This window comes from Boleophthalmus pectinirostris, unplaced genomic scaffold, assembly GCF_026225935.1.
Source record: "Boleophthalmus pectinirostris isolate CB_2022bp ecotype Guang Dong unplaced genomic scaffold, ASM2622593v1 HiC_scaffold_4, whole genome shotgun sequence".
NCBI classification, from domain to species: domain Eukaryota; kingdom Metazoa; phylum Chordata; class Actinopteri; order Gobiiformes; family Gobiidae; genus Boleophthalmus; species Boleophthalmus pectinirostris.
In genome coordinates this window covers 18,446,503-18,460,268 of record NW_026571353.1, presented here as the reverse complement: position 1 = coordinate 18,460,268, position 13,766 = coordinate 18,446,503, and the positions used below count along the sequence as shown (strand labels likewise).

At 39.9% G+C, this 13,766-nt stretch overlaps 3 protein-coding genes and 1 pseudogene across 7 annotated transcripts; 1 reads left to right on the top strand and 3 right to left on the bottom strand.

Moving 5' to 3' along the window:
* Positions 1–302: 302 nt before the first annotated feature.
* On the top strand, positions 303–2,992 carry LOC110156696 (neurofilament medium polypeptide). Its single transcript, XM_055161922.1, has 4 exons — positions 303–1,053; positions 1,646–1,845; positions 1,937–2,061; positions 2,134–2,992. The coding sequence occupies exons 1-4, from the start codon at positions 303–305 to the stop codon at positions 2,990–2,992; spliced, it is 1,935 nt and encodes a 644-aa protein (XP_055017897.1).
* A 682-nt stretch (positions 2,993–3,674) lies between these two features.
* Positions 3,675–8,295, bottom strand: thoc5 (THO complex 5). 3 transcript variants are annotated; one of them, XM_020920932.2, is made up of 19 exons: positions 8,137–8,295; positions 7,863–7,988; positions 7,611–7,754; positions 7,408–7,521; positions 7,238–7,335; positions 7,005–7,151; positions 6,814–6,928; positions 6,529–6,661; positions 6,371–6,448; positions 6,236–6,279; positions 5,969–6,068; positions 5,189–5,297; positions 5,006–5,107; positions 4,833–4,929; positions 4,650–4,761; positions 4,483–4,586; positions 4,192–4,395; positions 3,926–4,116; positions 3,675–3,848 (listed from the first exon to the last, which is right to left on the bottom strand). In XM_020920932.2, the coding sequence occupies exons 2-19, from the start codon at positions 7,956–7,958 to the stop codon at positions 3,785–3,787; spliced, it is 2,052 nt and encodes a 683-aa protein (XP_020776591.1). In that variant the 5' UTR covers positions 7,959–7,988; positions 8,137–8,295; the 3' UTR covers positions 3,675–3,784. The 3 variants fall into 3 exon arrangements, with proteins under 3 accessions (XP_020776591.1, XP_020776592.1, XP_055017679.1); XM_020920933.2 differs by having other exon boundaries at positions 7,863–7,967; positions 8,137–8,264; XM_055161704.1 differs by lacking the exon at positions 3,675–3,848 and having other exon boundaries at positions 3,982–4,116; positions 4,183–4,395.
* Positions 8,296–8,488: 193 nt separating this feature from the next.
* Positions 8,489–13,729, bottom strand: tfip11 (tuftelin interacting protein 11). Of its 3 annotated transcripts, none has more exons than XM_020920911.2 (15): positions 13,581–13,729; positions 13,049–13,257; positions 12,802–12,970; positions 12,565–12,715; positions 12,339–12,466; positions 12,102–12,260; positions 11,817–12,008; positions 11,545–11,724; positions 11,306–11,437; positions 10,499–10,602; positions 10,257–10,425; positions 9,940–10,183; positions 9,721–9,863; positions 9,475–9,640; positions 8,489–8,950 (listed from the first exon to the last, which is right to left on the bottom strand). In XM_020920911.2, exons 2-15 carry the CDS (start codon positions 13,255–13,257, stop codon positions 8,604–8,606), a joined length of 2,493 nt encoding a protein of 830 aa, XP_020776570.1. In that variant the 5' UTR covers positions 13,581–13,729; the 3' UTR covers positions 8,489–8,603. The 3 variants fall into 3 exon arrangements, with proteins under 3 accessions (XP_020776570.1, XP_055017677.1, XP_020776571.1); XM_055161702.1 differs by having other exon boundaries at positions 9,481–9,640; XM_020920912.2 differs by having other exon boundaries at positions 13,516–13,640.
* LOC129411402 (5S ribosomal RNA) lies at positions 9,328–9,445 on the bottom strand (annotated as a pseudogene).
* Positions 13,730–13,766: the final 37 nt, after the last annotated feature.

The following is a 13,766-nucleotide window of genomic DNA, read 5'->3' as shown; positions in this document are numbered from 1 at the left end:
AAGAAATGTCGAAGACAGCCAATTCAATAACTAATCACTGAACTTATTCATTTCATTTAGCTTAGTCTACACAGAAAAGCCACGTCATAAATAATATGACGTGGCCAAAAAAAAAAAAGTTGAAATGATTTCTTTTGAGTTTAATTTCAGAAGTAGATTGTTTCTGGCCAAACTTTTCCTGAGGTAAACGGTACCCCTTTAAGTGGACAGCTCCTGGTGCTGACTCGTGAGTTTTGGCCTCCTGCTATAAAAGCTGCGCGCTCCTCTTCCTTCTGCAGTTACTTCTCTGCACTTCTGTCACCATGAGTTTCACGATGGAGAATCACTTCTTTAGCCCGAGCTCTTTCCGCAAGGCTCGCCCTACCTCAGTGTCATCTAGTGGGTTTCACTCGCAGCGCCGCCGGTTCACGTACAGCCAGCCGTCCTCGGTGGCCAGTGTGGACACTTTCAATGGGGACATGACCCGGAGAAGCGAGAAAGAAATCCTGCAGGCGCTTAACGACCGCTTTGCAGGATACATAGACAAGGTGCGCAGCTTGGAGATGCACAATCGCAGTCTAGAGGCTGAGGCCGCGGCACTGCGTCAGAGCCAGACCGGGCGCGCTACTGTGGGTGACCACTACGAGCGAGAGCTGGGGGACCTTCGGGCACTGCTCCAGCAGCTTTACGGCGAGAAGACCCGCGCGGTGCTGGAGCAGGACCACCTGGAGGAGGATATCCAGCACGTGCGAGTCAGGCTGGAAGATGAAGCGCGGAACCGTGAAGAGCTCGAGGCTGCCGCGCGTGCCATGAAAAAGTATGCGGAGGAGTGCCGTCTTGCGCGCCAAGAACTGGACAAGAAGCTTAATGCACTTGAAGAAGAGTCTGCTTTTTTGAAGAAGAATCATGAGGAGGAAGTTGAAGAACTCCTGGCTCAGATTCAAGGCGCGCAGGTGAGCTTTGACGTGCCAGATACGCTCAAGACGGACGTTACCACCGCACTGCGAGAGATCCGCGCACAGCTGGACAATCATGCGACCAACAGTGCCATGAATACAGAAGAATGGTTTAAAGGTGAGCACCGACTTACGAGTTTGGCCTAATCCCTCAGTCCACTCTACTTCTTAGTGCTGAAAGTTTACACACAACGTTGGCAATGGCACTGTATACTTTCAATGAGAAAATCGTATTCTGTTTTGCAACAAATTGGAGTCACATTGATATATAAGGACTGACAAAACATAGAGCACATTAAGATGTTTGTAGAACCCACTGAGCACGTTTTGCTTGGACATTTTATTGAAGGTCAAGGTCGTGAGGCAAGCAAGGACTTGTGACCAAGAGAATTAGCATCCCAATGTGCTTAGATATATTAAGCAACCTGTTACTGAACCACTGAAGGTGTTTCCTAAACAGGGCAGCCACTTACTTTAATTGATTGTTATGTGTATAGTGAGACTGCAGCAGGAGCCCATTTGTGCCTGCCAGAGGAGTGTGCTGAGTCAGACTGGCACAGGCAGTGACAAGGTTAAACCACACTGATAAACCATACACTGTGGCTGTCTGTGGTTCAAGTAATTTACAAAGGCAGGGTCCACTTTGGTGCACACATTTTATGCTTGGACTTGGATTAAGTTGACACATACATGTCTTTTATTTGTTATAGTGCGAATGGAGCACCTGTCCGAGGCTGCTCGGTCTAACCAGGGTGCAATACGTGCAACACAGGAAGAGATAGCAGACTACCGACGTCAACTGCAGAGTCGCACTATTGAGCTGGAGACTTTACGTGGGACCAAGGAATCCCTGGACAGGCAGCGTATGGAGAGTGAAGACAGGCATCAAGATGACCTCCACTCACTGCAGGCAAGATTTTTACACTATACTATACCTTACACTATGTTTGTAAATAATAACACAATTCAACTAACTAATCTAACTTGTCCATCTGTTGTAGGAGACCATCAATCAGTTGGACCGTGAGCTGAAGAGCACAAAATGGGAGATGGCCAGTCAGCTGAAAGATTACCAGGAACTACTAAATGTGAAGATGGCTCTGGATATTGAGATCGCTGCTTACAGGTTGAATCTTTAACTGCACAATAAACTAAAATAATTAATTGCACAATTTCTAATGCAGTTTTTTATTAACAGAAAATTACTTGAAGGAGAGGAGAGCCGCTTTTCTTCTGGCGGTGGACCATACACTTATCTGGAGGGTAGATTGTCAGGGTTCATTAAAGTGAAAGGAGAGGAAATCTCTGATAGGGTGATTGTGGAAGAACAGACAGATGAGATTCAGGTTACCGAGGTGACAGAGGAAGCAGATGAAGAAGATGAGGAAGATACCAAAGAAGGAGAGGATGAAGATGAAACCAAAGACAAAGAAGATCAGGATGAAAAAGAAGATGAAAGTGGTAAGGAAAATGACAATGAGAAGCAAGAAGAAGACTCAACATCTCCTGCTGAAAAAACTCCAGAATCTAAGTCTCCACAAAAATCCCCATTACCCAAATCACCAGTAAAATCTCCAGCAATCAAGTCCCCTTCTGCAGATGAACCCAAGTCTGAAACAGAGAAAACCTCCAAAGCATCTCCAAAAAAAGTAAAAAAAGATGATGAGAAGCCTGTGAAGGAGGACAAAAAGACCAATGAACAACCAGGCAAGGAAGAGAAGAAGTCCCAAGAGAAGGAGACTGACAGCAAAGCAGAGAAGGGAGACAATAAGAAAGAAGGCAAAGCTGATGCAGCATCTAAACATGAGGAATCTGTGAAGCCTGCTGCGCCTACCAAAGAGGAGCAGTCTGCACAGAAAGCTGGGAAAACAGAACTTGAGAAGCAAGAGCCAAAGAAAATGCCACAGAAGATACAAGAACAGAAACCTGAAAAATCTGAAGTCAAGAAAGAAGAGAAGAAATCAGAAGAGAAGAAATCAGATGTGAAAAAAGAAGATAGTAAAGAGGCAGCAAAGAATGAGAAAGCTAAATCCTCTGGCACAGAAAGCAAGAAGTAATACTGTAGTGAAGGTGTATTTTAGTAAGTGGCACAAAGCAATGTATATAGCACAGGACTTATTGCACTGACTATGGTTGTTAAGATAAGCACTAGACTTGAACTGGTGGTCAGGGTATGTAAGCAATAGAAATGTGGCAAGTAATTCCCTGCTCCTGAGTATGGCCTTAGCACAGCCCCAAAGCTTTTGGTGTGTGAAAGAATGTCGAATGAATGTAATGTAACTGGTATGTGAGAATTGTCCAAATAATGAACATGAAGTGCATTATTACTGGAGCTTTAATGCATAGAGAAGTCGAGCTAATATAAGCTAAAGATTAAAATAAATATATATTTAAACTACATGTAAAAACACTCACAGGAAAGACTTGAATCTGCTTGATGTGCACTTTAACGTAGCTGCCCTTGACTGGTGATAAGCTGCCTCACATGTCTGATCTGCAATACTAGGAAAAAGAACACTACTATGAATAAACTGCTGGAAATATGCAATATGAAACAATAAATTTGAAAAATATAAAAGCTTTGATTTTATTTGGCTCACAGAAGAACACACAGTGACCTGAAGTGCACTGCAATGCGGCTAAGGAGGGAGCTGCACACACCCACTGTCACTTCTGTATTCATGCACACATATCCGTAGAAAAAATGTAATAACCAGAACTTAGGACATGACACAGACATTGTCAAAAAATATTTATTCTCTGGTACAAAGACTTAAAAGTGGTCGTTTCTATATGCTATTAATAACAAAGGTATACTTAGAGGTTATCAAACAGAATTGTTAATGGGTTTAGCGATGACTGAAGAAACCTTGAGGATGATTGTACTTGAATGGTTTCAGACGATTGGGGCCCCTGAAATGAAAAATAAGTGACTCTTCAGAAGCAGGAAATGTAATGTTTTCACACATTACACACATTTGCTTTAGTACCTGACAGTTCGGAGACACATCTTTTCACGTGGAAACTCTCTTGGCCCCTCCACACTATCATCTTGCCCCTCTGTCTCCAAATACACATCCAGACACATGCACAGGCGAGCCATCTGGTTGGTGAAGAGTTGGTAACCTGGACGAGGGCCCTGCAGCTCATGTTTGAACATATTCACCTCACTTTCTATTGCCTGAAATCGAAAGGGATATATTAAAAAAATTAACTAAACATAGGCGTAATAGTGATCTTAAAAGACCTGTCATACTCTTAAGTTGTCATCTGTGCGTCCAGTACGTTCTCCCTTCCAGTTGAGCGACAGAGAGAAGAGTGGGGCAATTTCTGGATAGCGTGGACTCATCACCACCGCGGCGTGAAGACGAGCAGTGCCCCTCTCAACTACACCCATGAAGTACAGGTCAGTATCTTTTGCCAGGCCAGCTTCAGTCACATGTTTTGTATAAGGAAATTCCTGTATTTAAAAAAAAAAAAAGAAAAGATAATAATAAAAATCTGCATTACAATTAAAAGCTAATTAGATCATGATCCCTGTACATACCAAATAGTCTTGATAGGCAATGGTGGTCCAGCGAGCTAAACGAGTAATAATCTTTGCCGGTACAAGGTTTTGGCACTCAATTGAAACTGGAATAATACTGTGTTCTGGGAACGTAAAAACAGAATTACTACAAATATAATATATATACACATGTGTTAAGATGTTACCTAAAGATGCAAATTGTTTTTGCAGAGCCAAGCGGGACTGGACCCGTGCTCTCAGAAACTTCATGGTGGCTTCCATGTGGCTAGCGCTCAAAGAACTGCCCACACACACACTCTGCCAACAAGAAACACAACTGTTCATATGCTTACACAAATGAAATGAAGAATTTGGTTAAGATCACCTACCTCTGAACCGTCACTGGGAAAATGTAATCCACCTAGATTTTGCACCCACATATAGGGATGACCCAGTTCATCAACATAGTCTACAAAAGAAACAATCCTACAACAAAAGAGTGTTATGAGAACTCTAAGAAGAACACTAAGTTCTTGATGTAATCATTTATACAGGAACTTACCCGACTTTGTCAAACTGGTAGCGATTGGCTGGATTTGGTGTTTCCCCACCCTGGTCCCCAACATAGAGACAGCTGAGGAGTGTGTCTGATCTCAACAGTTCTCTGTAGAAAATAACTACTTTCAGTAATTTATGAAAAAATAAAAGGTGACAACTGAAAATAAATAAATAAATAAATACATACCCTGCACTGATGGCTGTGCTGAGGTCTGTGGGTGTTGTAACTTTGGTCTTTACAGTCATTATATTTAGATTCATCAGGTAAAAAAAGTAAAGATGAAGGACACTGCCATCTGTGGAGATAAATGCATAACACAGTGATAAAACAATCAATTGTTCTTTAAATGAATAGCAACTTGCTCTTTATTGATTTGGGCAGTGAAAGTCCCAGTGGGAAGACTTTAGCTGGCAGAGCATTGCACAGCAATAAGAGTGCAGCTACTGTGAGCAGCACTGGACACACAGGACATGATCATTAATGATTTTCCACTTTCCCAACATGATTATAGTGGCAATTTGTAACTGAAACTATACAAGGCTCAACAATTGCTTTAACAATTGCACTAAACTGATTGCAATGGCAGCAGAACAAATAAGACAGATGCTAAGAAGTACAAACACAGACAGAAGTTATAAAAAGACTAAAAAATGCTTACACTGCAAATTAACTGCAGCAACAGTTCACCCTCTCCTGTTTTTACCGGTTTAGATAGAGTTACACCTGCATTGCAGATCTTCATGTAATCTATCACTTTTTCCTCTTAAGATGGAATGGTAGTAAACAGAAGGTTATTTTATGTAGCTTTTTACATATTATCTATTGAAGTATCCAATTACTACTTTACAACATTGTACTCATATGACAGGAACTACAACCCAGACGCATGCACCTTTCTGAGATCAAATCTCAACAAAAAGGAAAAAAAGCTAGAACAGCATCTTTGCAGTGTCATCAAAGTAATACCTTTACACTTGAGATCAATGCAAACAGAGAGAGGATGTCGTTTCAGCATCTCCCGTCTTTTCTCTTCTAGCTGACCACCGGTTGTGGCTCTTCTCCTCTTCTATAAATAAACAATGAACAAGAATGGAAATGACAAAAATTGAACATAAATGATCTTACAAAGTATACTGATGTGCTAAAATGCCATGGAAGCAATTCTTTACAGAATATAATGTCTGACTAGTCCAAAGCCGTCTAATACATATACAAGTACAAAGCTCCGCTTACAGTTTTCTCCTGCTCCTCTTCTGCATCTGAATCACTTTCATCATCTGAACAAAAAAACACAGATGTGCAGAAAAAGAGAATTATTAAAGAGATTATGAATGGAATTCATTGAAAGCAAGTTTGTCAAGAATTTACCTTGAGAATCTTCAGGGGGTTTAGAAAGGGCTTTGGCCTCATCCACATCCCCATTGATGGAGACAGAAAGGTTGTTATCTAAGAGGAAAAAATCCAATACATGTTTCAAAAACTGTGAAAAGTGTGATAAGTGTGATAAGTATTCACAGACAACACACCGCAGGCTTGGCCATATGCATTGGCTTGGACAAAGAGGACATAGAGAGGTGGAGGCAGGTGCCGTGCAATCTCTGTCTGTTTCTGAGTCTGTTCAAAAGGCATTGACAGAAACTCCTGCACTGGGAGTGAGGCCTATGAAATGAACAAAAGAAAGAATCGCTTCAGTAGCAATAAAGTGAAGTAGCTACAAATATATATGTAAATTAATCAATGTATTATTTGTTAGCTAGAATTGCCATTTTAAAATTGAGTTGTCAAGCATAGCACCATGGTTTTATAAAGACCTGCATAATGGCATTGAGTCCAGGCTGCAAGCTTGCCAAATGTTCCTTCTTCACTTCAATGCTCTTTTGAATCTTCTCCTTTGTAGTTAGTGATTCCTTGTATTTCTCTGCCAGTCTAAATAAAATAAAATCTTTCAAATCTTCACCAACCATGAAGTATCAAACTATGAATCCATGTGGCTTTTCTATACCTTTTTCTTTGCTCCAGTTCCCAATCCAAGCGTGCTAATGTGAGTTGATGCTGGTCATTACTTGTGAGGTGTGGCCTTGAAATTTCTGGTGGGGCCTCTTCGTAGAACACATCCTCAGTCACCAAATCAATCTCCTCATGTTTCGACCTATAAAAATATGCTCATTACCATTGCTGTAAACTGTACATGAGGAAATATTGACATATTTTAATTTGAGAAGACTCTTTTCTTACTTGAACTCCAAACACTTGCTTATCTCCTTCTGAAGATGCATAACTTCATAAAGGAGATTCTGCAACTGAAGGTGAAGGACATCTACTTTCTGTTTAGCCTGTGGGAAAAAAACAAATAAAACTCAACATTTACAATTACAACAAGCAGATAATATTTATAGAAGCATTACCTCATGAGTCTGGTCTCGGCCTCTCTTCAGTCGCATGTGAGCAAGTCGATTGAGTTTTTTCAAGTTCATAAAATGAATACAGCTTTGCATACGTCTCTGTTCAACCTCAGGAGACTATCATTAGATAATAATTTTATTATAACCTCAAAAAATCAAAATAGCCAAACATATTAACACTATGATCATCATTGTGTCTTACGTACCCCTTCTTTGGCTCCATTGGCTTTCAGCTCTTGGATCTCTGCCATGAGTGTAGACAAGCTTTCACAAGATTCTTTGTACTGAGCATAGTCCTGTTCAGGGTCTCTACTGTCCAGCTCCACCTCCTCATTGTAAATACGAACATCCTAAATGATGTTTAAGTATTTCTTAACACATGTGTTTGGAACATCAACTGCTGGGTAGCAAAATGCACAAACAGAACACTTAATGAGACGCTTGTGTGCATTACAAACCTGCTGTTCTCCTTCGGTACGTCCGCGTTTCGTTTCTGGTGTCCCTCCTTCACTGCGGACGACCTTAGATTTTCGCTTCTTCAAGTCTGATGACATATTGGCTTTCTGGAGATTTGGAGAATAGATCTAATAATACATATAGAAGACATTCAATCTATAGCCTAGCTAACAATGTAGCATCCATACATCCACAGAATGGTAATTATCGCCAACATTATGATTGCTGAAAAACGGGTATCATTACTAGCCGAAGATCTGTAGGCACAACACTCACCTTTTTTGATCAAAAGTCCATTAAAACATTTCTGGAGCAATCACAAACAGATTAGCGATCAGTTCGCAATGGACTACTGCGCGCTGCTCTACTCCGTGGTGGACGGAAGCTCTGCAGAGTCAAGAGGGCCCCGTTCACAGGTCATGTAAGCGTGCGCCATCTGCTGGCCACGTGTTTTTAGACTAGTTGTGCAATATATTTCTTATTTCTATGGTATTTGGGAGAATGTGAAAATTACTAATGTCTAATATCTTATTCTTGATTATTGGAAATTAAACTACAGACATCCACCCCACAAAAACCTTGCAATGTAAAATGTTATGACATTAATAAATAATACTAAATCAAACCATTTATAAACATTATTAAAACATTTATTTTCACTTTCACAGAATGTTAAAACTTTTACACAAGAAAGATATGTTTTGCACATTTATGCTATTTATCTATCTTATAGCTGACTATTCTCACTTAGCCATATCTATAAGACTCTGTAATGATGTGGGCACCCACGTTTTTTCACCTTGCACAAACACAACCCCTCTGTCTATGTATATGACAATTCGTCCAAAAGTATACAGTTGTTTGCCCAGATGGCGCTTGGCTACAAGAGGCATAAACACTATGTTGTTTTCTTCTGCTTTGGCCTGTACAAGGTCTTTGAAGTTTGTTGGCCCACTGGTGCTGAAACCTCTGGTAGCTACACTCTCAGCATCTCTGCGCTCTTGCAACGCTTCGTACTGGAAGTCCTTCCGTCTCTCTGTCTGTGTAAGGTATGCAATATTTTCTCTTGCACCAGGCTGCATGTACACACCTGTGAATAAACAGACAACAATATGATATCAAGGCACGTTTACATTACTGAGACATTTTAGATAGCTAGCTCAGTGATTAAAAGCACTGCATTGTAAGTAAGCCTTTATATAGTGCTTTTCACAGACATATGTCACAAAGACACTTCACAGAGCATTATTCAGCATTATTCATTCACTCTATACCTGGTGATGGTAAGCTACTATTGTAGCCACAGCTGCCCTGGGGCAGACTGACAGAAGTGCGGCTGCCATGCCAATCGGCGCAATAGGTGCCTCCGACCACCATCACTCACACACACACACCACTTTCATACTTTCATACTGTAGGTGAAGTGTCTTGCCTAAGGACACAACGACAGTTTTTGCGACTAGCTCCTCACTGTGGCACCTGATTTTTCCAGTGGTCTCCCATCCAAGTACTAATCACGCCCGGCCCTGCTTAGCTTCTGAGATCTTACAGGATCAGGCTTTTACAAGCCAGTATGGCCACAATTACAATCATATTATATAAGTAAATACTAACCCACACCTGAAGAGACAGCTCGATTCATTATATCCAAAGCTTCATTAAATTTCTCCTTAATAGGTGGTTGTGTCAGTAAGGCATCACTGAACATGCCTTTCCATCCAAGATACCACTTTGTGATTTCTTCATAATTGGGACTGTTACTCAACCATGAACATAGCACCTATTAAAATAAATAATTTTCTTATGTTAAAAGATTATAAGGTTATAAGATATTAGACATCATGAGAGATTATCACAGACCTGCAACCACTTTGGGAAGAAGTTTTTGTCCAGTAAAGACACAAGACTGGAAGGTGAAAGCATGCCCTCCCAAACTATGACCCAATTAAATGGGTCCATCTGTTGCTGATGGGGGTTAATGACAAGCTCCTCTAAACACAAGGCTAAAGAAAATAGTCAAATCATTATCTGTACAAAGGCAGTCCTGTACTGTCCACTGTTACAACTACGATTGCTTACCCAGTTTAGGAATAATGTTTTTCACCATGAAGGCTTCCCATGCCCCTGGGGTGAAGACATCTTTCCAGGGCTGTAGAATGAGACGAGCCGATGCGTCGCTAGGATGCCATCTCTGCAGAGCATTAGACAGTTTGCTTCTGATCGGAGGGTAAAGTGGCTCCAGACGTGACTGCAGCAATGGTAGCCAAGGATGGATCCAGGAATGTATGGGCACCGTATCAGTTAATGGGTTCCAGTTATCAACCTGAAAACATTTACATTTTTGTTAATGTACATCAATATTTTTGTACATGTTTTTACACAAACTGTTTTTTCACCTCTCTCTGCAGGTGGGGTAATATTAGTTGTTCCAGGACATAATCAAGGAGCCACTGGGGAAGGAGGGGTGCCCACACTTCAATACAGTCGACCATTGGGCCAACATTGCGAGGTTGCCATTTTGACACACACGTCCTCATCACAGGGATCCATACTTCCCATAACAACCTACATAATTAACATATGGTGTAAAAAACCTCTGAGTCAATGACTGTTTATTACATCATGCCAGCTGCTTTACCTGTGGTATGGATCCATGTTTGAATCTGGGGTGCTGGAGTGAATGTTTCTTGTTTCAAGAATAGCTCTCCATTGTCCAATGTCTTCAAGACAGTAAGTGCTATCCTGAAATGATCACATTTTACATAATTTAAAATGGATAATAGGGTCATTCCACGCCATTTCAACAAATGGCCCACACACTTTGATCTAAAAAAAAATTTGAAAAAATTACCAAATAGTCCCTTACTATCATGTATCAACCCTGTAAAGTTTTAGTCATTTTCGATCAATACTTTTTAAGTTACAGCTCATTTAGTGAGGGCTAAAAATGGTACGCCACGAAAATTAACAAGTTTTTTTTTTTTTTCATTTTTAAGTTCATATAAAATGACAATGAGTTGAGATACCAAACTTCCAATGGATGTTATTAGAACACAGTAGAGGACTTACAAGCCTACAAAATTTCAGCCCTCTATGTGTGATACTTACGGAGATATCGACCTGTGAAAATGGCCGAGAAAAAAATGACGTGCATTTTGGGCCCATAAATTGACACATACCCTCCTCATAAAATAACTTAAGAAGTATTGATCGAAAATGGCTAAAATTTCACAGGGTTGGTACATGATAGCAAGGGACAGCTGGTAATTTTTTCTAAATTTTTAAAAAACATAATGTGTGAGATTTTCTGGAAATTTGATAAAATGGCGTGGAATGACCCAATAAGAATATTAGAAATCCATAGCAATTTCTAAATCAATTAATATATAATCCATATAAAATAATAATTAAAATTTCATATGAAAAAAATGACAAAACAATTTACTTTTAATGGGTCCCAAGAATGAAGTTTCTCTTTCAGCAATGGATGAATAGCAATGGCAAGATCAGCTAGTCCCATGGATTTATATTCCTCAAAAAAGTCAGTTTGTAATGTTTCAAAAATTTGAGCACACTCCTAATATATATATAAAAAAAAAAAACATACAATCAATTAAATATAACACATGTTATTCTGTTAGTCTTAGTAGTTAGGTTTTAAAAATGGGTTTTGTGTATGCCTACATGCAAAGTTGGACCCTCTCCCGGTGCAGTCTCCCCTGATGGAAAACGCTCCACTAATGTCAAGACTGCCTCCATTCTCTGTATTGCCCTCTGCTCTGTTTCCAATCTGGATTGCAAGGTTTTTGATTCATGATTTAAGGTTGTGACCATATCTTTTTCATGCTGAAGGCGCCTTGCAGACTTGTAGAAAAAGAAAGACATTTTAAAACGAAAAAAATTAAACATTTAAAACATATAAACTAATACAGAGTACTAGGATTACATTTTCATACCTGCAATATGTTCTGTTCAGTGAGGTCAATGAGCAGTTGGAGGTTATGTTCAAGCTCAGGGAGCGCAAATCCAGATCCTTTCTGATCCCGTGTGGCTGCAGTTAGTGGCTCTTCATCAGGAACACTGTGTTTATTGGACATCTGACTGTAACTGTAATACACTTTCTGCTCTCTGCCAGTCATATCAATTACCTACAAATAAACAAAAGATCAAGCTGAATATATTTACAACTATTTAGATTTAAGCATTGATAAGAAAATGAAATTGTTCTACCCAAGGCTTACCTTCACCTGTGCCAACTCTCCCGCTGACGCAACAGTACTTCGCCCTGCCAGTTTGCCTGTAGCCTTGAGCTCATCCACTGTTCGGTATGAGTACTTGGGTTTCTTCTTAGTCGCACTGCTTGCATCTTTGCGCCACTGTCCCAGTTCCTTCTGAAACTCCTGAAAATACAGGTTTTCAGTGGGATTTAATTGGCTCCCGGCAAATCAGTTAAATACTGATACTATATTACACTATACTTTTTCTTCCTCTTCATCTGAATCCACAGTTGGAAAGTCTTGAAGACTTTGTTGGGTTCGTTCCGTACCATATGCACCGACTGCTCCTTTGCCTTTACGAACCTTGGCCTCAATAGGGTTTACAATACCTATAAAAGGAAAATATATATAATTTTCCCTCCATGAAACATTATATTAACATATTATTATCAAACAAATTATCAACAGTCTCTTGTTGTGTGCTTACCTTGTGCATTTTTACCCAAGCCTTTGCCAGGTTGATAACCCATTTTTTGCAAAAGTTTTTGTCCAATCCCTTTTGTGTGTTTTTCCCAGCTGCCGATTCCTTGTCCAGATTGACCTGCAAACCGCTGGAACTGGTTTCCTCGAAAATTTCCCTAAAAGCATAATATTTATTTACACTCAAACCTGTAGGATAACAACTTCTGTGTTCTGTTCAGTCGGGTGCCTATAAAAACTTTACCATCTGAAGTTTTTTGGGTGCACCGCCACGAGGAGGAGGCTTGACTGAGGGGGAGTCATCTTCAGAGTCATCAGATCCATCTTCCTCTTTTTCCTTTTGTTTTTCCTCAGTAGCAGTCTTTCTCAAACCAGCACTCACAAAGTTTACTGGAGCAGTATAGTCTTTAGACCTGGGAGAACAAATATATTACATGCTTAAGTACATACTTTATGTTTACAAGTATATTTTCTTTTATTTATTTGCTTACCTTTTGCCTCCAAAGCTGGGTCTTTCATCCTCATCAGAGTCTCTGTCAGCCCAAATGCCGTAGGTAGCTTGTTCCTTAGTGGGCCTCGTTCTGCGGCGGTCAGGGTTAAACTCGTTGGCCAGGTCCCATTCTGTCACTTCAAAACTCTCGACTTCTACCCCATCGTCCTCCTCGTCCCCTCTCCGTCCATACAGATGTGACATAGACATCTAATGTACGATCAAAGTAATTTACAAATTAGGTTAAATGAGATTAGTTGATGTTTGCACAGAACTAAAAATTCATGTACAACTATGTGGTTTTATCTTTGCTATTATTGTGTTTTAATGGAGCAATGTACAAGAACGACAAGGCTACGTACAGGAGACGCTGTTGCCATGTACCGAATTAAGAGTAAAACAGTCACCGTAAACTATATGAACCAGTATTTAAATATTACCTATTAAGGATTATGTAAAATACCAAACCTGTTTCAGTCAATATGAATAACTTGTCACAAAGGCTAAAAAAAGATCAATTATCCAGTAAATACCAGAGAGTTGTTCCTCAAATGGCGCACCGCTTTCCAAAGCACAAGTGTTTCCGGGTGAAAAAAAAAAAGTCATAAATTTGAAACTAATATTATACTTATATAAATGAATAAACAAACATATAATGTACATTAAATTACACAAACTTGTACTTGTACTATTAATCCATTTATGTATAAAATGTATTT

Coding starts and splice junctions, on each gene's coding strand:
- LOC110156696 (XM_055161922.1), top strand. CDS start 303: ATGAGTTTCACGATGGAGAATCACTTCTTTAGCCCGAGCTCTTTCCGC. Junction 1,054..1,645: donor TACAGAAGAATGGTTTAAAG/GTGAGCACCGAC, acceptor TATTTGTTATAG/TGCGAATGGAGCACCTGTCC. Junction 1,846..1,936: donor ATGACCTCCACTCACTGCAG/GCAAGATTTTTA, acceptor CATCTGTTGTAG/GAGACCATCAATCAGTTGGA.
- thoc5 (XM_020920932.2), bottom strand. CDS start 7,958: ATGTCATCAGACTTGAAGAAGCGAAAATCTAAGGTCGTCCGCAGTGAA. Junction 7,152..7,237: donor AGCAAGTGTTTGGAGTTCAA/GTAAGAAAAGAG, acceptor ATATTTTTATAG/GTCGAAACATGAGGAGATTG. Junction 3,849..3,925: donor ATGTGTCTCCGAACTGTCAG/GTACTAAAGCAA, acceptor TTTTCATTTCAG/GGGCCCCAATCGTCTGAAAC.
- tfip11 (XM_020920911.2), bottom strand. CDS start 13,257: ATGTCTATGTCACATCTGTATGGACGGAGAGGGGACGAGGAGGACGAT. Junction 10,184..10,256: donor TACCCCACCTGCAGAGAGAG/GTGAAAAAACAG, acceptor AAATGTTTTCAG/GTTGATAACTGGAACCCATT. Junction 9,641..9,720: donor TCTTCCCAAAGTGGTTGCAG/GTCTGTGATAAT, acceptor TTATTTTAATAG/GTGCTATGTTCATGGTTGAG.